This window comes from Vidua macroura, chromosome 6 (genome assembly GCF_024509145.1).
Source record: "Vidua macroura isolate BioBank_ID:100142 chromosome 6, ASM2450914v1, whole genome shotgun sequence".
NCBI lineage: Eukaryota > Metazoa > Chordata > Aves > Passeriformes > Viduidae > Vidua > Vidua macroura.
Genome location: NC_071576.1, coordinates 16967301 through 16994732, shown reverse-complemented (window position 1 = coordinate 16994732; position 27432 = coordinate 16967301). Strand labels below are relative to the sequence as shown.

General features: G+C 38.8%; 1 protein-coding gene and 1 long non-coding RNA gene across 4 annotated transcripts in view; one reads left to right on the top strand and one right to left on the bottom strand.

Moving 5' to 3' along the window:
• KCNK13 (potassium two pore domain channel subfamily K member 13) overlaps nucleotides 1–26460 on the top strand; it is a 49423-nt gene extending 22963 nt beyond the window's left edge. The window contains exons 2-3 of one of the 3 annotated variants that reach the window (XM_053980350.1): nucleotides 10429–10501; nucleotides 24936–26460. In XM_053980350.1, the coding sequence (XP_053836325.1) occupies nucleotides 10429–10501; nucleotides 24936–25828 (966 nt within the window). In that variant the 3' untranslated portion in view covers nucleotides 25829–26460. Of the gene's footprint in view, nucleotides 1–10424; nucleotides 10502–24935 lie in introns of all 3 variants that reach the window. The other 2 variants (XM_053980351.1, XM_053980349.1) reach the window with 2 other exon arrangements.
• On the bottom strand, nucleotides 4976–7334 carry LOC128808799 (uncharacterized). The gene is made up of 3 exons (XR_008437535.1): nucleotides 7297–7334; nucleotides 6445–6547; nucleotides 4976–5225 (listed from the first exon to the last, which is right to left on the bottom strand). It is a non-coding gene; the product is annotated as an uncharacterized LOC128808799 (long non-coding RNA).
• Nucleotides 26461–27432: the final 972 nt, after the last annotated feature.

Sequence of the window (27432 nt, the reverse complement as noted above, 5' to 3'; positions counted from 1 at the left end):
AACACAGGATATTTGGAGGGATAAATTTACTGCTAACTGTTTACCACTGAAAATCTGGATTTTGGAGAGTCACCACAAGCTTTAACAGGGACCTACATACAGACTTTTCTCCTCAGTGCTTGTTAGAGCTGCCCTGAGTTAACTCTAACAGATAATTGTTCAGAACATGAGCATCAATGGAAATTGAGTTTTAGAGCAAATAACAGTATTTATTAAGCATGAGTTTCCTAACAAATATCTTAATGTGATTATTGTAGTATGAATACATCACACATTCCAGTAATTTTGAAAGAACTCTGAGGAATCAAAATTACTTTTACAGACTTCTAAAAATAAGCCCACACTCTTCTAAGGAAGTATTTTCTTTAAAATAGAACCCAACAGTTCCCTTCCCTCTCTGAGTCACAATCACTAGAAGCACTAATGGCATGTCCTCATGATAAATGCTTTAGTGGCAAGGAAAATGCAATTGTTTTTTGCAAGTCAGATTATGTATTTCCACTGTACTTCTAGAAACCAGAAAACTCAGTTATTGCTTAGTCAGTTCACTGAGTTTTGTGAAGGTGACAAGGAAGGAGAGGAAAGATGCCCTTCTCCTTGCTCTGCAGATGTCTGCAGTCGGGAGCTCTGCCTCCCTCATTTAGCTAGTGGGGCAGTGCCAGCTCTCTAGCACAAAGCCTCTCTAGAAAACCCTCGGCTTGATGCCTCTTAAAGCTTCCTAGAAGCTTGTTTGGATACCAGAGGGCTGCACAGGGTTTGGCAGTGGATCAAACAGATCATGTGTCACCATCCCTGTCCAGAGCCAGGCAGAGGAGAGACAAATGGTGCCAGAGGGTGGGCAATGAGCTGGGGCAGCTCCCCTCTTCAACCAGTTCCTCACACACCTGGCCAAAGCGAAGGAGTCTTTTGGGGCCCTGAAGTGCTTTTTCACAACTTCATCTGGGTAAGCACACAGAGCTTTTTGACTATTTTTTTCCCTATTGTAAACAAAATTGTTACCAAATAAAGAGAGCTTAAGGGAGAGCTACACTGATTTCCAGCAGGTCAAAGTGTGAATAGATGACAGGATTTAAAAAAGGCAAATATTTAATTGCATGGTAAGAGTCTCTTATGTAATAGCCTGTAAATATTTGATAGTACAAGATAAACTGGTGACAGTCTACAAGTTTTAGAAAACATAACCTTATGGGAAGAGCGGATTTAGTTAACTTGAAAAGGCATGATTAATAGTAATGGGCTAATATTAAGCAAGAAAACGTATAAGATAAATATCAGGGAAAAAAACAGAAGTTTTTTTAATCATTAGATAGCAGATTGTGATTTTGAATCAGCAGTGATCTAGAAGATGCTTAGTGTTAAGTGTCCCAGCTATGTGGATTGTCTGTTAGGTTATGGGCAAGTCAATTAAAATTTTTGTGAATATTTTCCTATTATTTCCTTACAAGTTTTTAATTGTGCCGAGTGGAGTGTGAGATGGACTACAGTTGCAGATGCTGGGAGAGCTGACATGCTCAGTCATAAGCAGAAGAGGCACCTACATAACATCTCTTCTAGTAAGATGGAGTTCTTGCACAGGAAAAGACTTGATTATGTTATGAGTCAACGAGGGATATTTTGTTAGATGTTATGCAGATCCTACTTAAGATCCATGTTACATTTTAGCCAATTTAGTAACTTCAGTGAGTTAGAAATCTTGATATAATAAGAATTCTACTTTAAATTCAGGAATACCATGTAACTTTATTTTAACAGAAATGCTAAGTCCAACATATAGCTTTCAGCATATTAAATCGTTTAATATTTTTCTATGTAATACAAAAGTAATGTAGCTGAAAGACTATGTAGCTTATTACTCAACTAAGCTATTGAAATTATTTGGGAATTTTGGTGTTTTCCCCCAGTTTTTATCAACCTTATGAAATAATATTTATTTTGTTTTCTAGATACTGAGTCATTTGTGCAAAGTTTTACATCAGTTGTTGACAGCAGATTTCTATGTCACTAAATTTTGTCTCTTGATGTCTGACTCACCATTGTGTTTCCCCAGTATAAACAGATTTTTTCTAATGGAGTTACAAAGGCGTAAGCAAGAGGGGACATAGCATAGACAACCTCTATGGCTGGTGTAAAACTTTCCTCTGTGAACATCTGTGTAGGGTGGATGAGAATGTTTACAAATTGAGTTAACTATTTTACAAGCTGTGTAAATAGCTATGCTTTGGGGGCTAAATGCCTCTCTAATTTATATAGACATATTGTCTTATAGGCAACTGGCAGCAGTCCTTCCCTTTACCAAGGCTAGTTACCTGGTTATTTTCAGAGGTGGGAAACACCATGTTGGGCATGCAAACAGCATAATGCCATATCTATATTCCCTGGGAAACCAAACACTCCAGTAGCACTGAAGTGGTGAAGTGAACATGATTCTAAAAACATGCTTGTGCTTTTTCATGCCATTTAAAATCTTTTCCAGCTGGTGACAAGGAGCCCCCATGCTGAGCATATTGTCTTGTACTGTGTAGCAGGCAGAGTGTCTGACTGTCAGTGCCTGGGCCTCTCTTAGAAGTGCAGAAGTACTTAGGTGGTGCTAACCTGGGGAACAGCACACAGGGGTGGGGGCAGCCACTGAAAGTGGCCAAAAACCTGGACTATGCTGCAGGGTTAACATGCTGCCTTGTTAGGGAGTCTGGAATTGTGGGAAAGGCCAGGAAGATGTGAGGCCATTGCTGTTCATGGCCTTTTGCTGTACATCCTTTCTGCCCCCCCGGCAGCAGCGTAGGGCAGCTTTAGCTGTGGACATGCAGTCACATGTCCACTTTCATGTAGAGTAACTTGTCCATGGGAAGTGAATTAGAGGTCAGCCACTGGGATCAATTTGTTAGATGTTATGAGTTGCAGTGTCTTTATTACTTCTACTGCTTTAATATGCTTTCCTGATAAGCACATATTTTATACTCCTGGTACATCTGTTTAAGTCAAGGAATTAGTGCTTTAAGTTGTTAAAAGAAAAAGGAGTCAAAGTTTTACCACTAGCTGATCGACTTTGCTTCTCCTATGTCTTAGTTTTAAACATCTGCCAAATGAGGCAAACAATTATCTAATACAACTGCAGTGAGAGTCAGTTTAATCACAATAGAATATACATTCCATTTCCATTCCAATGGAATATAATATTTTCATTTATGAGTTATGAAAAATACAAGCAAATACCATTGTGAAAGCCTTGTGAATCATCATTTGTTTAGATTCTGCAGTTTTCAAAGCGATCCTTTGCCATTGAGTTCAGCCAAACCAAGATTTTACTCCAAATGCAGGGGTTTTTGTATATTTAACCCAGTGGAATGGGTTTTTAAGATACCCCATTTTAACCCCATACAGGTTTAAAATTATTAGGAAATACTTTGGAAATTGTGCCTCACCTGGTTTGAAAATAAGTAACGTGGGGGCACTGAAACATTTGTTATAACAGACTGTCTTTAATATCCTGCTTCATTGCTTGTTTTTTTCCACTTTTACTTTTTTTCCTTTAATAGGACACCTGAAGTATGTTCAGAAAGCAGGTTTCTCACCCTTGGTCAAGTTTATGCTTTGTCTTTCTTGCTTCAAGCTATGTACAAAGAGTAGAGAGAGAAGATAAAATTTTTAGGAAAAAGTAATTGAAATAATAGGGTATCCTGAGATTTGTTTTCTAAGAAAAGTCTAGAGGTCATTCTAATTTATGAAAAAGCATGGGGCTGTGATCCTTTTGTGCCTGCATGAGAAACAGAAAAGTGATTTTAGATACAGCTAGTCTAGCAGTTGGGTTTGTACAGTTTGACCAGCTTAGACTTTGAGTGTTTCTTTCATTTCAGCTGTTGGAATTATGGCAGAATCTGTCCATCAGCATTGACAGAGATTAATTCATTTAGAATGTATGAAGAAGGGGTTCTTTTTCCTGCTGAAAATTTCATTACTTTCCCATGCCAAGAAGTATTGACAGCAAGAATATTGATATAATTCCAAGTAAACTACTGTTACGTTTCATAATATAAACAGTTTTGTTGCTTTAAACATAATCTCCCATCTTACATGATGTGTTTCATTTCAGACATTAACAGTTTTTGCTTTTTTATTTGTCTTCTGTGATTTATTTATTATGTTTTCTGAACTTCATGTGATACATAGGGAGAAATGTGACTTCTCCCATATATCTGCATTCTAGGCATCAAACTACAGGAGAAAATGCTCTGTGGCAGGTATTTGTCACCAGCTTCTAAAATAGAAGTCTAAATAATAGAAAGAATGTTAGTCTGATGTTTTACTCTAACCTTTAATTACCACTCCATCTGCTGATAAACACATTATTGTAGCAGACATGGTGAATATTTAATGGAAATATTTTTAAATCATCACTTTCTTGTAGCGTTTACATCCAAAATATTATGGCATTGTATATTGCTGCCCAGGAATCTGCCCAGATGTAAAAGAAGAACTCGCTTGCTTTCACTAACTGCAAACTAACTAAAAAAAAATCCTCTGAAGAGCCACAGATGGCAATTACTGAAATGCTTTCTTCTTGTTGTTTTTCTCATTTTCAGTAGTCTATGACTGTGTAATTAACAATGAAGAAGAAAAATAAATTCTTGAGGTGGTTTTGATTTGTATTGTAGAGAAAAAGTTACATTTGAGAAATCCAGTTATAACTCTATCGGGATTGGTTTAAACCATTAAAAATAAAGAGCACAGAAGATCAGATTTCTGTATCACTGAAAGAAAATTTCAGTTCCATCCATTGTAATTGAAAGTGCAGAGAAGAATTATCAATGGGATTGAATGGCCATCCATTGGTTGATTCATTTCTTGAAGCAAAGACCCATGCACTGCAATTTCTCACCATAGGATAAACTAAGCAAATATGCAAGTTTTTGAAAGTAGTGACAATATTTTCAGTCATTCATATTTTGGTGAGAAGCTCAAGAAGTCTTTGAGACTCTACCTCACTGTGCACATTGCACACCTGCTTCTTATCTGCACATGCCATCAACAACTGCTTTTCTTTCTAAAAAGCTGAAGTTCATGTTTCCTGTCTTCACTGGATAAGTTCATGTTTTCTGTCTTCAAGGCATAAGCCACACACCATCTGTGCACATTCCATTGAAAGGCTCTGATTTCTATCTGTCAAGCTAAAATGAAGCATCCCTTCATAGCAGTAGAATATTGCTTGTTGACACTCAGTGGGATTCATCCTGGAAGGCAGGAGAAAGTTTTGTCAGAAAAAGATAAATCTTAGAATGTGTGAAAAGAACTCATAAGTATCCATTGCCCATGAAGAGACACTTAACTTTCTATGAAGAGTAAATGTGGCAATTTCCTGCATCTTATTACTTTAAATTGGCAAGACCAAGCTTGCATTGATGGAACTGTTCTCTTGTTTTACAGTGGGAAATGTTAGCAATTATTTCTTAATTATTGGTGTCAATATTGCCTTTTATCCAGGATGGTAAATACAGCACTTCATCTGTGGATGTGCACGTGTTGTGCATCTGCTTTGAAGGGAAATCTTGTGCTGTTCTGTATTTTGTGTACAGAGCTGCAATTATCCCTTAGTTTACCTGCACATAAATAGTAGGGAGGTGAATCTTAAAACGTGAAGAATGTGAGATTGTTGATTTCTAGCAAATTATGCCTGTATCATATGTGAGAAGATTAAAAATAGGGGCAGGAGAGCTGAACGTTTTGTTCGGGTAGAACCGCATCTACTTAGAAGCTGTCTCAGGTTTCGATGAGCTGCTAGCAGTGTCTGTTTAATGATGATGGAAAATGTTTGGAGACCTGAAGATGTGACAGTTCCTGATGTGATTTAGTTCAGTTCATTGGAGTTTGGCTTGGATAAAATCATCCTTTATTGAAAAAAAAATGCAATTAAATATAAACTGTCAATGACTGTTTAGCTACAACTTCTTCAGAGAGCTTTATTCTATCCTCTGGGAAATAGAAGAATAAAATAAAATATGATATGATAGACTTCCTTGCAAATTTCAGGATATGTTCTTCTTAATCTTTGCAGTGAATCTCTTGTCATAGAAATAAATAAATAAAGCATGAAACTCAAAGCTGCACATGAATAAGGTTTGGCTGAATAAGATCCCAGGAGACTTTTGTCTTACTTGGGTTTGTTAAAAAGTAAGTAATTTGCCATACTTGAAAAAAGGTTGATTTAGCTGAACTGCCATCATATAAAGCAGAAGTAGATAGAATGTAATCTGAACAAGTGTGTCTCAAAGAAGACTATTTGTGTAATGTCCTAGTTCCTCCCCCTCTTCCTGAATGGCTTGGACTTGTGCCAGTGAAGTGCTTAAGGAAAAACAAAACAGGCAAGCAAGCTAATCTAAGCTTTATCTTGGATCTGGGAAAAGAAAGGAAACAACAATTGGATGGATTATTAAAATAAGAAAAATCAATTACCTGATTGTCCAGGTGGCCTTTGGGATGGAAGCAACAGTATTGCACTCCTGGTTCCCCTGCACCAGTATCCACAAGAGAGATCAGGACAACAGGAAATGGCAAACTGGAGGACACAGAGGAAAAACACTGTCACAGGTTTCCAGCAGTAGCATTGACATACATACCTGTTACCTTGCTTTCACTGAGCTTTCTGGCTCACTGCTGTAGTCATGGAAAGGTTACAAAGCTGAGGCATGGTGGCATACGTGGACCTGTTCATTTTACACTCCTAACTACAGTTGCAAAAGAACTGGAGATAAAAGTCAGCTTTTAAACTCAGATGTATAATAGCTGTTTCTGCTGCATTTTGTGGTAATGGAAGGAATGAAAACCTTACTTCAATGGAGGGTTTAATGGAAGGGTAACCTGCTCTTTTCCTGGACAGCTGAATTGTTCAGGTTAAACTGGTTTGTACAAATGCCTGTCACACACACTGCAAGAGAAATTAATTTTCTCTAAAAGAACCTAAATGTGAATTTCCCAGATGGTTACAAAATTTAAAAAAAAATAAAAAAATTAAGAAGTGCCCTGTTAGATGTGAGGAAGGTAGTAAATTGACATCTGCAAATGTCAGCTTCTCCTTATCTTTCAAAAGAGGAGAGAAAACAGCAGAGGAAGCTGCAGAGCTGACTGCTTTGCTGTGCCTCTGCACCTCTCTGCTCCCCATCCTTAGTGCCCTCATTTTAGAAAGGATGGAAACTTACATGTACTTCCAGGAGCAATAAAATAACTTTTAGACTGCTGGCACATTGGCTGTAGTTTTTTGGAATTGCTAAAGACTGCTTGAGATAATGTTTTATCAGTATTTACAACCTGCTCTGATAGCTGCTCCTGCTGGCCTGTTGTTTCTACTCTGCTCCATCCCACTGGGTTTCTCAGCCTCTGCCTACGTTCTCCTATACACAGTTGCCCATAGCAACACCCACGGAAAGGCCCCCAGCGCTGTCATCTCCCCCAGAGGACAGGACAGGAGCTCTGACAGTGCCAGCAGCAGCACTGGCAGAGCTCAGCTCTCTGGGCTTCCTCTGCTAAGCAGGAGTGAAGGAAACACACCTCCAGAAAGCAACAGCTTCCAGGAATGAGAGGGTGGCATATCCAGCACCAAAAGCATTTGATGAATCACTTACCTACTAGGAGCTGATGGAAATACCCTATCCCTGATGTTCTTCAGAGTCAGTGCTGCACCCCATTGTCCCAAACCCCTTCCACACCCAGAACAACCTCCTCTCTCACACCTGCCTGCTTCTTGTGGGATTGTGCAATTAGCTGGATCAGGACTGAACTGGTTACATTTACTCTGACAAAAGGTTCATTTTTAAACTGGAAGAAAGTAGGTTTAGATTAGGTATTAGGAAGAAATTCCTTGCTGTGAGGGTGGTGAGGCACTGGAACAAGTTGCTCAGAGATTATGAATGACCCATCCCAGGAAGTGTTCAAGGACAGGTTGGATGAGGCTCTGAGTAACCCAGTCTAATGCAAGGTGTCTCTGGCCATGGCAGGGGGATTGGAATGAGGTGGTCTTTAAGGTCCTTCCCACCCCAAGTCATTCTGTGATTTTTAACTTCTCCTTTGGATCAATGTGAAGCTACAGCTGCACTGGCACAAGAAAGCCAATGCCAGGGTCAAGTGGGCAAGAGCTGCTTCTGCTGTCATTGCCACTGAGATAAATTCTTATCAAATTTCAGTGTAAATTGAGAAAGCTATGAGTTTTTATCAGTGTAGCTGGCAACTTCTGTATTTATGTGGTGATGCTGGCAGAACTGCAGCAACAGAGCCCAAGCAGAACTTGGTAGGTGGGATCCACTTACAGTGAGATCCACTGGAGTTCTGCACTCAAATTTGCCATCACCTGAAAGTATAAAGGATTTGGTATAAGGTGCCCAGTGCTGATACAGAGTCAGTATTTCTCAAGTCTGTTCCTGGAGATTCAAATCCCAGTCTCTCAGCATTGCTCTTGGGATGTTTGGACTCAGATCTGCACTCTACATCACGTCACTTACCCTCACTCTAAGCTCCTTCTGCATTCTATTTATTTTCTTCCTTCATCCCCAATATATTCTTGTTCTTGTGAAACCATAGATCTGCAGCTTTTGATCCATCAATTTACACAAATTCTATTTAACCAAATAGCAGAACTGCAACAGCAATTAACAAGGCTGGATGTGGCAAGGTCTCTGATCAAGAACAGCTGAAGTTGGCATATTGTTACTCAGAATAGTGGTACAGCTTAAAATTGGGCATTGAGGCTTCAAAATCCTCGAGCCTGCCCCCCATCAATGGTAATAATGCCTTCATTTTCTTATTTGGTGTGCATCACCATTAATTTATCTTAATAGGAGGGAGTTATTACTGTTCTTACAGCTATTGCTGTTCTCATGACCAAATACAAATTAGAAAGGAAGTGTATTTGGCAGATCTCTAATAAACATGGTGAAATGGAAGTATATTATAGCTTCTCAAACTGAATGTGAATTCCTATTGGTCATGTAGAGCATGGGTTTTAGAGACTTGGAAAATACACACCAGATGTGTAAGTCTTGGAAGAGAAGCTTATGGAAACAGTAGTGGGAACCTAGATTTTCCTTTACCAGTGCAATGGGTAGAAAAGCTTACTCACAAGATACCTTCCTACTCAAAGCAGTGAACCCATAGTTTAAGGTTTTAAATTTGTTCAGCCTGTCAAATTGTTTGTGTGCCTGACCCAGCTCTCAGGGATCGGTACAGGCAGCACTGTATGCTTTGGCTCACTCCAAAGTGTTGGAATCCAAAATGCAGGGAATTCTCACAACTTTGGGCCTGTAAGCCAAGGCTTAGAATTAAACGCAGGATTTGATCTGAGACCTTGGAAGGCTTCCAAACGTAGGTGCTAGAAGCAAGAATGTGGATTTATAATTTAAAGCAGAGATATGTTAAGCTAAGTAAAGTTTAGAGTTTTAGAGTACAGTACTGTAGTCTTAACATGTGAATGTCTTAACATGATTGGCTAAGAAAGGTTACACTGCAGCATGAGTCATAAGACAAAATATTTAAGGACTGGGTCAAAAATATAAATATCCTTGTTGACAGTGTCTTATTGGTTACTAAATCCTTAAAATGTCTTGTAATTAGAGGTCTTGTGACCTTCTGAGCTGTACAGTGAAGGTGTGAGCAGAACTCATCCTTCCTGCCTATGTAGAATATAAGAAAAATAAATCGCATCAGCTAAAGGAACTCAGAGGTCCCGTCTCTAACTCATTCAAAATCCTCACACCAAAGAGAGCACTGCTGCAAAGGGTTGTATAAAATGGGGAAAGCAGAAGTTTTAAAATTACATGTTCACATTTTACAAGCCAAAACAGTAAAGCACATTTCATTTTTAAAGACATCTATACTCTATCAGCCTGTATCATTGTGTTGAGGAAGACCTGATCCTTGAGCAGACTGTGTTGGCATGTGCTTACTCATACAACACTGGAATGAATCTGTCATTTTCTCACACCTGCTCACATCAGTAAGTTGTGACTGTGCTGAAATACCTGCCCTCACATTGCTGAGTTTAAAAACAGTCCCTTCAGCCTATTTAAAATAAAATTAATTGGGGGATACCATAATAAAACCTCAGAATTTACTGAGTAGAACAATTAAAGCAATATTAAATTGTACTAAAAGAAGCATAAATCTACATTCTCCTTAAAAGGGTGCTTTTTTTGGTGATATATAAAAGGTGGAAGTTTGGCATTTTTTAATGTTGCATTTTCTAATGTACCAAAAGTAATATACTATAAGCATTGATGTTTTCAGTAAACCTGAGGTGAACAACATCCCTGAAAAAAAAAATTCCATGTGCTGAATGGGCTGCAAAGCAAATGGTCTTTGCCTGAATCATCAGAGATCTCCTCAGACATAACAGTTCCAAGGTAAAAATGGCAAAGTCTTAAACTGAAATTGTGAATTTTTTGTAGAAAGACAAGAGTGGAAGAACTGCTCATCCTCTTCCCCACAAGCTCCAAGGCCTCAACTGTGGCAAGACATGTAGGAGGTAATCTACAGAGCACTCTGTGTTTTCATAATTGAGTTGTGAATAAAACTGAAATACATGTAGTCATGATTATTTTGTGTTGAAGAGAAATATGTACCCTGATAATGTAGGGAGAAAATACAGTAATTTGCCATTCAAACTATATATTTTTAGCCACAGAATCTTGTTCTCAAATTTAAATTGACATGCAGTAAAGTAAATCTGGTTTGCTAATATCCCTTAATAATTTTATGAGAACAGATTGGTTCTCACATCAAAACTTGTTTGGGAGGAGGTATCCAAAATTCAATCATGTGCATGATGTCAGTTAGCCCAGCATCCCTCATGTCTTTGGTTTTTATTGTGTCAGTAAGTATGTCATGTTTAATCTCTATGAAATGCTGGAAGCTGATTAATGAGATGTTTCTAAGAAGTTTCATAGTAGTTATTTTCTAATATTCATGCTTTATTAAGTAATGAAGCAAGGTAAAAAGGATTTTCTGAGGTTGAATTTTTGCTAAGGAACACAACAGAAATACGACATCTAACCCAAAATGAAAGGAGAAGATGGGAGGGAGGAAGGACAGAATGTGCAGCAGAGATGGAATAACATGCAAATTCTGACAGAGCAAGCAGGGAAGCAGGGTTCCTATAAAAACGAAAAGAATTCTCAGCAAAGCCATATCAATAGTCCCCTTTGTCCCCTAGCCATTCGAACAGCAGCAGGAGGTGATGCCATTTGGGGATGCAAGCCTGGTCAAAGACATCAGTCCATTCCCTTTGTACGCACTCAGCATCCACAGTCCCTGGATGTGGATGTTAGAAAGTATCTTCTCTGCTTGTGGACCCTTTGTCCAGCAGCAGGTCTTTTTCAAGACAAGTTTACTAGGCATGGAAATGGAAATTAATATGACCTCCAATAAGCTCACCTGTTCAGTGAAGATCTAACCAAACAGAATAACCTACAGGCTCCACCCATACCAGGATTTGGGAAGGAGGTGAAGGTATTGCTAGACCTTCTGTACTGTCAAATACTGCCTGGGGTATGTGGTAATTACTCACAGATGGTCAAGCAGCTTGACCAGTTCCTGAGGTACTTCTTGAAATCCAGGTGTCAGGGGTTTTGTGAGTTCTGTCTTCAGTAGAAGGTCTGCTAAAACATCTTCAGCTTTAAACATTATGTTATCAGTTGTGAGTCTTGTAGATGGATGTTGAAACGGTCCTGATATTGAAAACTGCAGATTAGAGCATAGAAGGAAGAGAACATGAATTGGCTATAACATGCACATGAAACAGCTGCCATTGCTAGTCAAAGGTTGTTCAAGTCTATTCAAATCTTCTGTCTGGTGACACCTCATCATCAGTGTTATATGGGCAATAACAGATCTTACACAAAAGAAAATTTTTGGGTTGGCAGGGCGTCTTAATATCCTCATCTGCCAGTGCACATTCACTCAGATGGATGGGGTTTAGTTTGCTATTCACTCATGAAAACATCTTCATTCCTCTTTCCCTGAACTATGCATGCTCAACCAGAATAGCCATTAAATGTTCAAACAAGGATGGATTTTATGTTTGATTTTGCACTAGATACTTTAAATGCTTTTTAATAATGGACAGCATTGGATGCTTTATTTCTTAACCAGAAGGATTTATCATTTCATAGAATCACTGAATGGTTTGTGTTGGAAATTATCTTAAAGTTCACCTAGTTCCAATCCCCCTGCCATGGACAAGAACAGTTTTCACTAGACCAGGTTGCTCAAAGCCCATCCAGCCTGGCCCTAATATTTCCAGGAACGGGGAGTCCACAACTTCTCTGGGTAACCTATCCAGTGTCTCATCACTCTCACAGTAAAGCATTTCTTCCTAATATCTAATATAAACCTGCTCTCCTTCAGTTTGAGGCCTTTCCTCCATGTCCTATCCCTATATTCCCTTTTGATAAGTCTCTCTCCAGCTTTCTTGTAAGCCCCTTTTAGGTACTGTAAGGTCTCCCCAGAGCCTTCTCTTCTCCCTGATGAACCACCCCAACTCTCTAATCCTGTCTTCACAGAAAAGGTGTTCCAGCCCAGTGATCAACTTAATGGCTCTCCTCTGGGCTCATTCCATCAGATCCATGTCTTTCTTGTGTGGGGACCACAGAGCTGGACACAGCATTCCAGGTAGGGTCTCACAAGAACAGAGAGGCAAAAACACCTCCCTCAACCAGCTGGTTACACATCTTTTGATGCAGCCTGGGATCTGTTTGCCTTTTTGGACTGCAAGGACACATTGCTGGGTCATGTTGAGCTTTTCATCCACAAACACCACCAGGTCTTTCTCCCCAGGGTTAATCTCCATCCATTCTCTGCCCAGGCTGTATTTGTGCTTGGGATCCTCCTGACCTGTTCAGGTCCTTGCACTGGACCTTGTTGAACTTCATGAAGTTTGCACAGATCCACCTCTCAAGTGGTCACTTGAATTACCTAAAGCTTGTCATTCCAGTTCTTCTGTTAGGAGAACTATTAGCAATGCATTTTGAAAAAGATAAATTATAAAGCCATAAATATGTCAAGATTATATTAAACCACATTTTAGCATGCCCAGACATACATCTGGTAAAGAATGTTACTGTCGTGTTTGTAAGCAAAACATCACTCTGGGGACTGCAAAACAGCTGGTGTCTGGTTTTATGTTTTTGCTAGTTTTTATTTAACCATTTTTTAGAAAACATTCATTGTGACACTTGAAAAGCAAAATTTTATTCAAAGTCAAATTTTAAAATCACATCTTTAAATATATATAAATATATATAAATATATATACACACACTTACAAATACACTGAGTAAAAAGTACTTCAGCCAATTTTCATTTTATAGGAGGCCAGAAAAGAAAGGACAATGGTGGATTTTGTCAAATCCAGTATGTGTAATACAGATTTTCATGTGTTCCCAAAGGTCCTGGAAGGTAGCAATACAGCACACAGTAAAATATGGCATCACCAGGTCAAAGCTATAGTTTTGAAAGCCATAGTTTTCATTAAAGTATCAGCATCCAAGGAGCTCTAATGGCCTTGATGAAGCAGAGTACTTTGGAATAATTACTAGCCAAATTTTTAATCTTTTTGTTATTTCACAAAATACTTTTGTACTGGACCAGCTAACTTGGTCATTCAACATTCTAATGTTAATATATGCTTAAGTCATGTTATGCTCATGACAACAGTCTGGTGTGTTTTTTGTTTTAGGGTTTCTTTTTATATTTTGCACTTGTGGGAGTTTGGCAGCTGTGGTCTGCCTATGCTGCTGAAACAGGGTTAATTTTTCTCTGTCTACATAATTTTTCATCATATGTGTTGAGAATTTTTTGAAAACTTCACATAAAAGAATAATCTTTGCCTCTTCATTTAAAACTCATTTGGAGAATGTGACTTCTCTACCTGTTAGAAAAGTTGCTGTGACTTTGAAAGCATTAATTTCTTCAGCTCATGGCTGGGTGATTTTTTTCTGTATAATTTAAAAACTTTTCTTTCACAAGTCTGATAGACTCTGTCTCTTCAAGTACTTCACTAAAAAGTTTTTATTTTAGAAGAGAATCCTTTGTGGCACAGGGTTTTGTACCTATTTTTCAGCATGTACACTATATGCTGTATCAAAGCACTATTGCCTTTTTATGTATGGCAAACTGTTTTGGGCTTAACTTCCAGGAAGCCATTATAGAGAGACAAAATATAGCAGAGTCCTTCTAGTGCAGAAAGGACTTGATAAATGGCCTCAAAACTTTCAGATTTCTGTTCACACAGTTAGCCACTGGACACTAAGAGTCCTAAGAAATCCTATTATTTAATTATGTGCTTCTTTTCCAAAGCAAAATATGCTGTTCAGCTGGAGGATAAGTACTGTGAACTATGAGGTTAGAAGTCTTTAAACCTATTACTAGTACAAGTGGCATCTTCAAAACTTCTAGAAAGGGCCAGAATTTTATTTTGTCATTTTTTCAAGGGTTTTTAAATTTACAAGTAGATTGTATTTGGAGTAAATTGGGCATTTTTTTCTTCCTCTGGAAGAATACTCAATGAATTAAACAGGCAATACAACTGTGGTTTTGGATAAACATATTTAATAAAAGCTTTCTCAGCTTCACTATTTTAAAAAGCAGAGTGTGAAAAACAATTTAAGTAAATTTAGTTATTTGACTGATCAGCATTAACAGTATCAAGTAAACTAGGCCACATCTGTGAAAAGGGTATTTACAAAACTGAGTGTTGTACATACATAAGCTGCCAACCACTGAACCTTCCTGCTTCCAGGTTTAACAGCTTCCCAAAGACTGGGACAAGCTATCTTCCAAAATAATCTGAAATCTCTAGAATGATTCCTGTGATAAATTTCTCTTTGTGCATTTTAAAATGTGTTTCCTTCTTTAAACACTAATGTTTGAAAAGATGGGCTCTTCTGAAGTCCCTGATCCTTTGCACAAAGGCCAGCACACGACCATCGAGCTTCAAGAAAATGAGCAGCACACTATTTTGCACTCCAGAGTGCATCTAACCTCTCAGAAGTTCAGCCAGGCATTTCACCCACAAAGTTTTTACTCTTATGTTTTTCAGCCTTATCATTTCCATTCAGGGATTGTCATCAGAGAAGATCTCACTTTCCCTGGACGGTCTCAAATATTTTGTTGGAAATAGTAGCTGCAGATACCTCAGGGCAGAAAGGAGAGCTTCTCTAGAATGGCTTGCACTTCCAACAGCAGCGCAGTGATTGCTCGCAAAACAAAAGCTTTTAATTCAGTTAACCCACTTGCAGAGAAAAATCTCATAAAGCAGAGCGAAAGTAAAGAAAGATTTTTTGAAATAAGTAAAGATCTTTAATTAAAGATGTCAAAATCTATTATGGGCCATTTAAGCTTTAATCAAAAGTGTTTCAGAAACAGTTTCATAATTTTACCTCTGAAAGGATTTACTGCAGTTTTATCTTTGCATATATGAACATTTCTGTTTCCAGACATAATTAAAGTATAATTTTTATTTCTATAAATCCATAAATATCTGAGTGGAAAGCCAAAGATCCCTGTTAATGTCTACCTGAATTCCCATCCGACAGGGCACCTATCATGCAAGGGAGGCCCCGCTGAGCAAGGGGGCTGGACTGGCCAGTCTCCAGAGGTCCCTTCCCACCTTAGCCACTGTCTGATTTTGGGATGCCCATAGCACATCACTTGTTCAGTTATATCAGAAAGTGCCTAGCTCTGTAGCTTTTAACTACTCCTTAACATCTTGCTATAATCTCGTAATCTCATTCAGCTCTCCCCGCCTCTGCATGCCTGTCTTGTCCTTGTTTAACTGTTTGCGTGGGTAATGCAAATGCTGAGATTTTGAATATGCCTGATGCACAGAGAGCAGTACTGATCATCACCCAGATAGGTGAGAAGAGATTCAGCCCTTGAAATAGGTATTTTGTTGTGGGTGTTTTTACATTTGCAATGGCACAACACTTAGACAGCAAGCCAAAGTTACTGTGGAGGATTTGGAGTAGCAGAGTGTTGAACCTCCCTGTCATATTTTACAAATGGCTTCCCTGTTTTACATAAATGTTTGGACCTCTTAAAATCATGTGAGTAGATTTGATCACTGAATTTATGCTTGTCTTACAGACATTTGCCATTAGAGCTGTCATTTGCCATTAGAGATGCCATTAGGCCACCTCTGGCCTCACAGGAAGGGACATATGCATTAGATTTAGGACATCCATGAGCCAGGGATTTAGCAAGTCCTTTTACATTTTGAAAAAGCCAGACATTTCAAAAACAAAGGTACACACTTTGCTGTTGTGTGGATAGAAGACAGCACAAGGTTTCAGCAATGACTTACTCTTTTCACTGAGCTAAAATTCACTGTGCTTTCTACTGTTGTCACATCTCTTTGATTTTCTTTCTCTTCATTATGGTATCTTGTCTTGACATTTTTGCATCTGGTGCCAAAAATGCTTTTTTTTTTGGTAGGTGGTATTGTCTTTGGAGAAGCCCAGCATTATTCAGGTTGAGCAACCTGGTCTGGTACAAAGTGTCCCTGGCCATGACAGGGGGACTGGATGAGATGAACTTAGAAGCCCCCTTCCAACCCAGACTGTTCTGTAATTCTGTGATTGCTTGAAAAACTCAGACTTGTTCTCCAAGTGTCCATCCATGAGTGCCCCCCACTCCAGAATAAATGTTTGCTTTCAAAATATAAAAAAAAGGAGAAATAGCCTTTGCCCCCTTCATAACTGCTGGCTTTTGAGACACAGATTAATGGATAAGAAATTCAGAGTTAATAAAACCAAAGTTGAAGTTTATCATCATATGCTCATCACAACCACTCAGATTTGTCATTTCTCCATAACCAATTGTCCAGTGATGAATATTCACTGAAATCTCTGATAATGTTGTCTGTCATCATCTGTCAGTTTTTAAAATTACAATATTAATATCTGGTTCTGCTTTTATATGGAATATTTCAAAATCCTTATTACACACAATACCAACAGCCTTTTCTATATGGTGTGACCTCATGGGTTCTGCTTCATATTTTTAGTCCCTGCAGCACCTGCTTGAGCACTATGATTTTTTTTTCCTTTATTCTTAGCTTTTTGGGGCTTTTTGTCAGTCTCCAAGAAACTAAAGCAGTATCTGTACTGTCTTTTATGCCATGGTCTTTTGATCTGTCCTTTAGTTTGATGTATCCAAGCATCAGGCCAAACTAATTTTCTGGATGAGGTTTTTATTTCCTGGGAAGTAGCAATGCTGAGGCCCTTGGCACGTGGTGGTTCTGGTAGCAATGGCTACCAAACTTCCTCTCTGACATCCAGATAAGGCTTGATTAGGAAAATGTAATCACACACAGACACCACCTGCACATGTACTGTTTCTTCAACTTATCAAAAATAAGTTCTTATCTGTGTCCAGCTTCCTTACAGTCTGTAATACTGCAGATTTATTTTTCTTTACTTTTCTTTTTTGAGCTTAATACTCACAGCTGAGATATTTTTGCTTCAGTTGAATCACAAGTGACATTGTTGTTTAAAATTGTTGGTATATAAAGCCAGGGAAGAGCTTTAATTTTACTAAATCCCCTCCACTGAGATACCCCTAACAATATGTCCCCCAGCTCAGGTTACCAAGAGGATTCAAGCAGGCACCACTTGTGTTTTTTCTCCTGAGGGGGCCAAAAAGCCTGCCTTATTTTCCATAGTTTTACCCCTAAATGAGAAGAAATGCTGAAACTTTATTCCAGAGAAAAGCTGTATATGTCAGCAATAAAGTAACAATAAGCAATTTTAAACTAACCTTTGAAAATCCTTGAAATATAGGCAGCTTTGTATGATTTAAAAAGGAAAACTTTAGAGTAAATGAGCTTATAGCTTAATGAGTACACAGTATTATGTTCCTATTCCATGATAGTTGGGGTTGTTATGTTTACACAGACTGAATGACTGCAAACAAACCCTTGAAACAGTGTTAATTTGATTCACAATTCAGATAAACTATTATCCTGCCAAGATGAATTATGGTTTGAAATTCTGCTATTTGTTAGTAAGGTAGACTATTCAGCAGAAAAGAAATGTTTCTTTTCAACAAAAAAGAAGACTTCTATATATGTATATATATCTGACTCAGATGTAATTTTGTATATTTTTCAGTTATGAACCTTGTCCACAGAACTACCACTCATCAGTATTACTGTACCCATACCAAGGCAGAAGCTGTTCAACACATTTGAGCACAGGATTTCAGGTTGTCTTGGAGCCAGGCACATGTAGGCATAAGTGCCTTTTCATACAACATACTAAAACAAAAATATGATTTTGTATTAAATACAAAAATTGTATTTAAAATTCAATGTATATTATTTAATTAGATAAATGTTTTTATGTTTTAAGGCTAAATAAAAATCTTTAAATGACTGTTCAACAAGTTATGAAGTTTGAAAATAGTAATAAGGTATTTCAAAACTGAACTTTGTTCTATCCCTATAGCAACACAAAAGCTGTACAGAGGTACAAATCTATCTAGGGGTGATGGAAAGGCACTAGACCTAGCACCTCCAACATCAAAAACTACATAAAAATTATAAACAGAAACCTGAAGGTAGGCATAAAACATTTATACATTGAATTTATGATCACACAGCAGCTGTAATAAGGCTGTGTACATTTCTTATAGAAGATCTCGTGTGAGCTTTAAATAAAATATAACCTTAACTATATAAAACAGAATGACAAGGTTTCCATAAATTATCTTATGTGAAAATTTTGCAATAATGAAAATTACAGTCATCTATTCTTTAAGGACTACACAGACATGATAACAGAGTTGTCAACAGACCCCTCAAGATGTCTATTAAAACTGATTTTTTGATGACATTGTTCATTTAATGTTGTCCCTTTAGCATTCCTTCTATTTATGTCTTTTAGATTCCTTAACATTGGAAGCTTTTCTTAAGGTAGGTTTCTGTTCGAGGCAGAACATGCGGCTCCCATATGTGAAATGAGAGAAGGGCAGTAACAGGCATCCAACTCCCCAGAGAGGGTTTAACAATGACTCTGTGAGCTGAACTTTGCTGTGTTAAATAGAGACATTGCCTCACACGCTAACACAAAACCAGTTTTTCTTATGCCTTCCAGAACAAATCAGTGAAAGCCCAAGGTTTTGCTATTTCTAACCTTAAAGTCCCATTCACACACTTAGTGTGACACCAACCTACATCTGTGTCACAGGGTTGGGTTTACAGAAGCCTTTTCTCAGAGGGCAAGAAATGTTACACCCAATCTCTTAGACAAGGCTTTTGTCCCAGGGATGGCACAGACCAAGTACGACATCCGTGCTGTCCTCAAATCATTATCTCCAACCAGCCCTTCAGCTGCACTGAAACAGTGTCCAGAGTGCTGTCTGTCAGGTGTGATGAGTCTCCAAACAAGTTAGAGAGGGAAAAAGATCTCATATATGCATTGTTTCATCAATACATCCTACACCATTAGTTCCAGCATCAGTGTTTGTCCTTTTGGAACGGACTGAACCCTGCCAGGAGGTCTGCAGGAGGTTACATCCCTCTCATCCTGCCTGTGCATGACATAGCAGATGCACACTGACACAGATGGAAGCAGCAGCAGCAGCACTCAGGGCAGGTCCCAGGTCACCAAGCAGCTGAGCACTCATCATAGCAGTCTGCTGTTATGGCTCAGCTCAAATAGCCCTGGAGACATTTCCAGGTTTTACAGCTCTGGAGTGCTGGAGATGCTGGGCAGGAGGTGCAGAGGCTGCTCAGGCAGACAAATCAAAAAAAAACAGAAGAGCATAGAGCACAAAGGAATGCCATTATAGCTATGTATCCCTGCCTTCCTGGGCAGGATGAGTCTTTCCCCACCACTTAGCCATCTGCACAAGAAAACAGCATTGACAACTAAATAAATGATACCACACTCCAGACTGTCATGATAAAATATTCCTTTGTCAAATAATTGTTGCATTAAAGGAAACTTGCATGGCTAGCTCATTCTCCCTTCCTCATAAGAGACAAGATCCAGATGTTGAATTAATGTTTAAGACAAGATGCATGGATGTATGTCTCACCAGCCAGCTGCACAGTTCAGAGGCTGATCTTCCACTGATGGAAAATCAGAAGTGTCTGTGTGCATGTGTGTGCATGTGTGTGTGTGTGTGCTTTTCCGCACAGACTTAACAAAATCAACAACACTAAAGATGTTTTTTCATATCAGAAATTGGACCTAAGTTGCCATTGGTTAACTGTGACAATACCATGCCTGCTTCCATCAGTGTGTCCTCTCATACAGTGGAAGTCTTCACAGAAATGAGTCTTTTTCTTCTCTTTCTGGAAAGAAGGACTTCATGTCCTCCTTCCTTTCTGGAACAAGGCACTTTTACAAGCTTGCTGACACAGCTGTGTCATGAGGGCAGTGATGTGTCAAATCTGAGAGTCCTTTAGCTGTTCCTACAAGAGTCTCTACAGGTGAGAATTACTCCAGCAGAAGTAGTTTTGTTAGGAGTACTTATCCTGCTCAGAGAGCACCAGAGGAAGCAGAAGAGAATTTTGCCAAAGTATTGATGTCTGCACACTGTTGGAACAATGCAAAGTACAGGACATTTTCTCAATGAAGCCTTTGAAGTACAGCTTCTGTTAGAGTTCTTTCTTCTGTCTCTTTTAGAAGAACTAAACATCCTTATGTAGATAGTTCAGTACAGAAAGTGTTTGAAAAAAGGAGGGTCAGCATCTTTGCAGGTATCTAAGTCTTCCTGTATTTCTCTTTACTAATTACTATTTTCTTGATTTTTTTTGTAGTTGAAAGTCGTTGTCCTATTTAGTTTGGTTCACACATATCAGGAACCTCAATTATTATCCATTGTCTATTTCACTGGAAATTCATCATTTCCCCAGTGAATGTCTAAACCAAACTGACAGAAAAAAGAAATAAATATCAACTACATTAGGAATACAGACAAAACATCAGAAAGAGTTCTCAATGTAGGCTAAACTGGAGCCTGTTTTGTGTTGATATTTATATTTCTAACATCACAATGACTCATTGTTGCCCTCTCTTTCTACCTACTTCCTCTATGTGGGAAGGGCAGGAGCAGTGAACTGCACACATTCAGAAAGGAAATGAAACCTCTCAGAAAAGAGAGATATTTTTGAGAACAATAGAAAGATCCAATTGCATGATCTAAAATTAAGTATGAAATCTCTATGTTTGTCGCAGAGTCCCTATACACAAACTTCATTCAGATTAGGACTGATGAACTATTTCTCATATTGAAGTTTAATTAATGTAACTTGTGAATGTCAGGACATTCAGAATTAAAGCACAAAATGCCAAACCATGTGTCACCAGGCAGAGGGAGATGAGTGTGGGTAATGCCCCTGGAGAAACACTTACAGCAGTTGATAGCACTGGAGCAGTTTGCAACAGAAAAGATGAAATTACCTAATATTGCCTTGGAATAGGCAGTTGATGTCTATTTCCTCTTGTTTGATTTCAAAATAGTCTTTTTACTGTTAGATTGAGACTAATACTAGCTTGATGTTATTTACTATTTACTGTTGGAGGAATCTGCTTTAGAAGAACTTCCTGTTGCACCTCAGTCCTCCTTATCAAACTGGCTATTGATAAGAATTACAGCTGCTCGCTTTTCTCCGTTTATAGCCAGTACTTACTTCAAGAAATAATGAAGCGTGATTATAGTGTTGATGTGATTTCCCATTTTAGTTGTTTTTTTAATGTAAGTGTATACTTTTGGAATATCCACACAATATAACCTGAACACACAGGTGAATTTTAGCGTGCTTTGCAGTACCAGACTTCATAACAGAAATTTTGCTACCAAAACAAAATCTAAAGATTTGTTTTCCATAGGAGGTGTGCAGTGTTTAGAAAGATTTTTGCTGACTCTACTTGGAGTTAAATTTCCTCCAGCTTCTATTAAAGTATATCTGCTACAGAGAAATTCAGAATTAAAATGAATATTCACCAAAAAAACCCCAGAATTCTTGCTTAAGCAATAGGTGGAAAAAACAAACCACAATATTTGGAGGAAAATTGAAGCATAAGGAATGTATTTGGTCAGTTCAACGGAATATTAAGAAAGATCACACTAATTTATATAAGTCAATGGATCATGGGACAGAGGCAAATCAGTATTATACTGATTTCAAAATAGGATCCTGAAATTTTTACTAAGAATGCTGCCTTCATTGCTGGGCTGGTAAAGTCAGGATTTGTCATGCATTTCTATCAATAGTGATAATCTAATGCCATATCTGAAGACATGTCTAACAAATTGATTGAAACACTTTTTACTACCTTAAAAACATTTTCTTTTCCCAACTCAGAATGATCTGATTTCCACTTGATTAGCTATAATCTCAATTGCTACTTGAAACAGTGTTTTCAAGAAATGTCACCCAGCTTGTAAAATAAAATTCGCTAAACTTAATCAGCATTCTCTCATATCATAAAATCACCGGCATTTTTTTCCTGCAGTTGTGTCCTTTTTTTTATCTTCATCACGAGAAGCAATTTTGTACTTTCAAATAGTCTCCAAGTGTCAGCCACTGCTTTTATTTCCTGTATTATATGATTTTATAATTTCATTTTGTATTTGCTTCCCAATCTGCAGTGTAACTTCTTGTTCTTTTGCTGTTGTGCTCTATGGGTCCCATTGAGCACAGTGGTGCTCAATTGCTCACTTTGGTGCTCTAATTGCTCACTAAGTCATTTTTTCATAGTTCACCATGACTCCCTGGAATGCCTATTGAATGCCTTTGTAAAGCCTTTGCTAGTGGGTCGCAGAACAAACCCACCAACAAAATCCAGTCAGTTAAAAAAACAGCCTGAGGAGTTCAGGCTCTGGCCAAGATGCCAGAGGCAGGATCCCGAGAGGGACAAGTGGGAAGCAGCCCAAAGGCATAAAACTGCTCTGGAGTGTGAGCCTTAATTGCATTCCTCTTTCCAGGGCATCTGCTTTATGCTGTAGGAGATGCCACTCCGTAAATGCTGTTCAACCTGTGCCAGGGGCTCCCCACCTTTCCATCTCTGCCCAGCCTACAGCTGCTTCCCTTCTTCAAGGAACAGGCCAGGGCAGGGACACTTCCCTCCCACAGCTTCTTTGGGCTGATCTCACCAGCTGCTGAGAGATTCCTCTTGTCCATTGTTTTTTTTGTGTCTGTCCACAGGGTGGAGGTCATGACTTGCATATAAGCGAGCCTGCACCAAAAATAAGCATTAAAACTACAATTATAGAGGGATCAAGTCATGGAACAGAAAGGGAGGGTGGAAAGCAAGAGGAAATATTTGTGTGCCAAAGGCAACAACAGGAGAAAGTTCTTGTCGTGAAGTACACTTTGCCTGTGGTTTGTCACTTGTCATGTTGTTTTCCACACCACAGAGCTGTGGTCCAGCTCTCCCTAGCACAGAAATTTAATGAGGAGGCTGGAGCCTCCTGTAGGACCACTTGAGGATTGATTGGGGATGCAGGCAAAAGTGCAGTGCAGACCCTGGAGAGCCCACGCTTGCAGCTGGTGTTAGTGGGGCTCGAGCTGGAGGGGTGAGAGTGAGGGCTGACACTTCACACTGTGAGGCAGGGCCAGTGTTAGAGAGGAATCTGAGCTGGCAGCAGGTTGCCAGTGAAAGGAAGAGAGGTGCAGTTTGGCACTGTTGGAAACATGGTCTTTTCACATTGCTCTTTTCTTGTCTTTGAAGTACAAGTGACTATATACTATATACTCTTTATATATAGTGTGTGTATATATATATAGTATATATATACTATATTTACGATATACTGACTATATTTTCCTTTGTTTCTCAGAGCCTAATGTGTTTATTTCATAATTGACATCTCATCCTTACAAAGAGAAAGAAAAAAATCCTGTGATTTTTCTGTCCTGTCAACAAAAACGTTTTTGCTTAGTTAGTCAGTTATGTAGTCCTTTAATAATCTTAATAAAACACCAGTAAAGGTTTGTCATGAGTGTTACTCCAATTTGCTCAGTGATGTTCTGGACATCTTTTTATTCTTTAGCAATATCTTTTTAAAGCAAGATTGTCTTATCAACAGCTTTAACCAAAACAAAATTACTATTTTCAGGCTTTAGGATGGGAAATATTTGAGAGTAGACTGAAGCACCTCTGGCCTGAGAAATCCCACGACAAGGAATCAGACTAGAGGAGACTTTTGATAAGATCCACATGCAGAATTGAGCTATGGAGTGAGACACAGAGAAATAGAAAAACTTCAGCAATGCTGACTTAAAAAGGGGTTGATAATGAGTGACAGACAGCCAAGTAAGATGCAGGGCATCTTTAACTCCTACTGGGACGTTCATGGTGATCCTGTCAGGGGCTGTCATCTGATGTGTACTCCCAGCCTGGGCTTCCAAAGCCAGGCTACAGTGGGTTCTGAGTGCTGGTTGATGTGCCACCTGCACTATCACCACGAGTCAAGTGAGCCTCAGAGAAATTTCACCTTGTATTTCAAAGATTTGGTGCAGATGGGTCTCTGGAAGGCAAGAGCCACCCCTGGGACCTAGCCATGGTGCAGAAAAGCATCAGATAGAAGAAAGCGGCTGCAATAACGCCAAAGCCTGGAAGCAATCCAAAGCACAAAGAGAAAAAGAGTGAACCTAGCAACCAGACCAAAATTCTGGCCTCCTCTAAACTCTCTTTTCCTGTTCATGTGTTTTGTTCTGCTTTTTGTTTCATTCTGATTCTGGAGGAATTGCTGGCATGTGTTCCTTCCCCTTACAGCTCAGACATAGTCAAGCACAAGTGGGTGACATCTGGGGAGAAGGTATTTTTTTTCAAAGCTGAGCTGTACCACAAGGATTTGCTACCAGTTCATCTGTCTTGCACGTGATGAAAGTCCTAACATGGTACCTACAGGTTTCTTTTTTTCAACTGTTTTTTTTTGTCTTCCAGGGTTTGGTATGACCACCCCAGCCACCGTTGGAGGCAAAATTTTTCTGATATTTTACGGCCTTATAGGATGTGCAGGGACCATTTTGTTCTTTAACCTGTTCCTGGAGCGCTTGATCACTGTCATAGCTTACATCATGAAGTCCTGCCACGAAAGACAGCTGAGGAGGAAAGGGGTTCTCCCTCACAACGGCCGGCGGGGCTCGGGGACCTCTGAGGTGGACAGCCTGGCAGGCTGGAAGCCCTCTGTGTACTATGTAATGCTAATTTTATGTGTAGCATCCCTCATCATTTCCTGCTGTGCCTCTGCAATGTACACACCGATTGAAGGGTGGAGTTACTTTGACTCACTTTACTTCTGCTTTGTGGCCTTCAGCACCATTGGTTTTGGTGATCTGGTCAGCAGCCAGAACATCAGGTATGAGAGCCAAGGCCTTTACCGCTTTGGCAACTTTGTCTTCATACTCATGGGGGTGTGCTGCATCTATTCCTTATTTAATGTGATCTCTATTGTCATCAAACAGTCCATAAACTGGATATTAAAGAAGCTAGCCTGCAAGTGCTGCCACAGGTGCCAAAGGAGATTATTTCGTTCACGGAGGAATGTGGTGATGCCAGGAAATGTGCGCAGCCGGAGGAACATCTCTATTGAGACAGACGGTGTCAATGAGAGTGACACGGACGGACGCCGTCTGTCAGGAGAGATGATCTCCATGAAAGACTTCCTGGCCTCCAATAAAGTCTCACTGGCCATCATGCAGAAACAGCTGTCAGAAACTGCTAATGGGTATCCACGGCAAATGAGCTCTAACTCGAAGCAAAATGGGTTCTCTGGTGGGGTTGGAGCCCTAGCAATTATGAATAACAGACTGGCAGAGACAAGTGTGGATAGGTAAAATAATAACAGTAATAGCACTGAAACAGTGTGAACCATTTCAACAGGTATTGAAACAATGTGAATCAAGTGAAATAGCAAGGGAGAGAGCACCACCAGTGGGTGCGATGATGTGAAGAGATCACATATTCCTGATGGAAGACCTCTTGACTTTTATGGGGTCTGTCACTTAATGGTTTTGCATTGTACCAGTCCCAGCCTTCCTTTTCCCCCATCATTCTGCTCCTCAAGCAGGTTACTGCAGGAGGATTTTAATTTAGCCTTCAGATAAAATTTCCATGTCCTGTTCTTCTCCATTATGTGACATACAGATTTCAGGATAAGAAATCTGTGGGATGGGAAGAAACTAAGTGTGTCTACTGAGCACATTCTTAATTCAGAAATTGTTTGGAGCTTTCTGTCTTACTCTCATCATGCCTGTTTCCTGGAGGTGACTTATCTGAGACCAAAAGATGAATCAGCCTTTGTGATATTGCAGACCTAATTTAATGGAAAATAGTATGAAAGTTGGTAGGTATATTCTGGAGCTATTGTAATGTGAATGGGGAGAGAATTTTGCCTTTAGAATTGATTTAGTCTTTCCTATAATAGGATATTGTCAAAAGTGATAGAATAAAAACTTATCTTACTTTTGTTTTCTTCTCTTCATTTGCAAAACATGATTCTTTTCCAAGAATACTTTTTCTTCTAGATTTGAATCACTGTGGCTTTCTGTTACAAAAATGTCAAATTAAATTGAAAATTGACATACTGATGAGTGGTATGAATTATTCCACAATAGCAGTCAAAGATTTTCCAAATTTCTGTTCATATTAGCCTCAATTGTGACTGAAGCACCAGCATTGTGTAATGCAACTAGTAACTGAGTTTACACAACAGGCTTTAGTATGCAATTAGATTGCCATACCAGCATCCAGAGTGTTATTATAAATGATAAAGTGATAAAAGAATCACTTTGGCAGTGTCCTTTTTCTTTTTCATGCAACTCTGTCATTCTTCATCTGCTTCTCTGGCTTTCAGTGATAATAATGACAGGGTCTTGATTAGGGAAATAAAAAATTTTTTAATTCCTTGTTTTTCTCAATGAAATGCTCTGAGTGCTCATTATGACTAGAAAGGAAATTTCAATGAGAAGAATAATAACAGTGAAAAGATGATGAAAACAGGAAAATAAGTGATCTTAAATGACAGTGAAATCATCCTTTGTATTAGGTAGCTAGAGAAATAAGGAATTAAATTAACATAAAATCTAGCAAAAATTTAAGGAAGACTGGGCTGAATTCCTGATTCTCCTTTAAATATGCAACACATAAAAGCTAAACAATATATGAGAGTATAAATAAGCAGAACTGGTCACAAAGGACCCCATCCCCTGAAAAGAACAGTATATGCATCAGGACTGTGTTTTCTCACAGCTGGAAAGCCTTTCAGAATACTGCAAAATTAAAAAATTTAGAACATCATGATGTAGTTCTCTCATATGGAACAATGAAGATAGCTTCTTCAGTTTAATTTGAATTAGGAATTAATTATTTTTCTTCATTCTAGCCTATAGTTCTTTCACTTACATTTCTAATATTGTAGAATAACATTTTTATACTCATT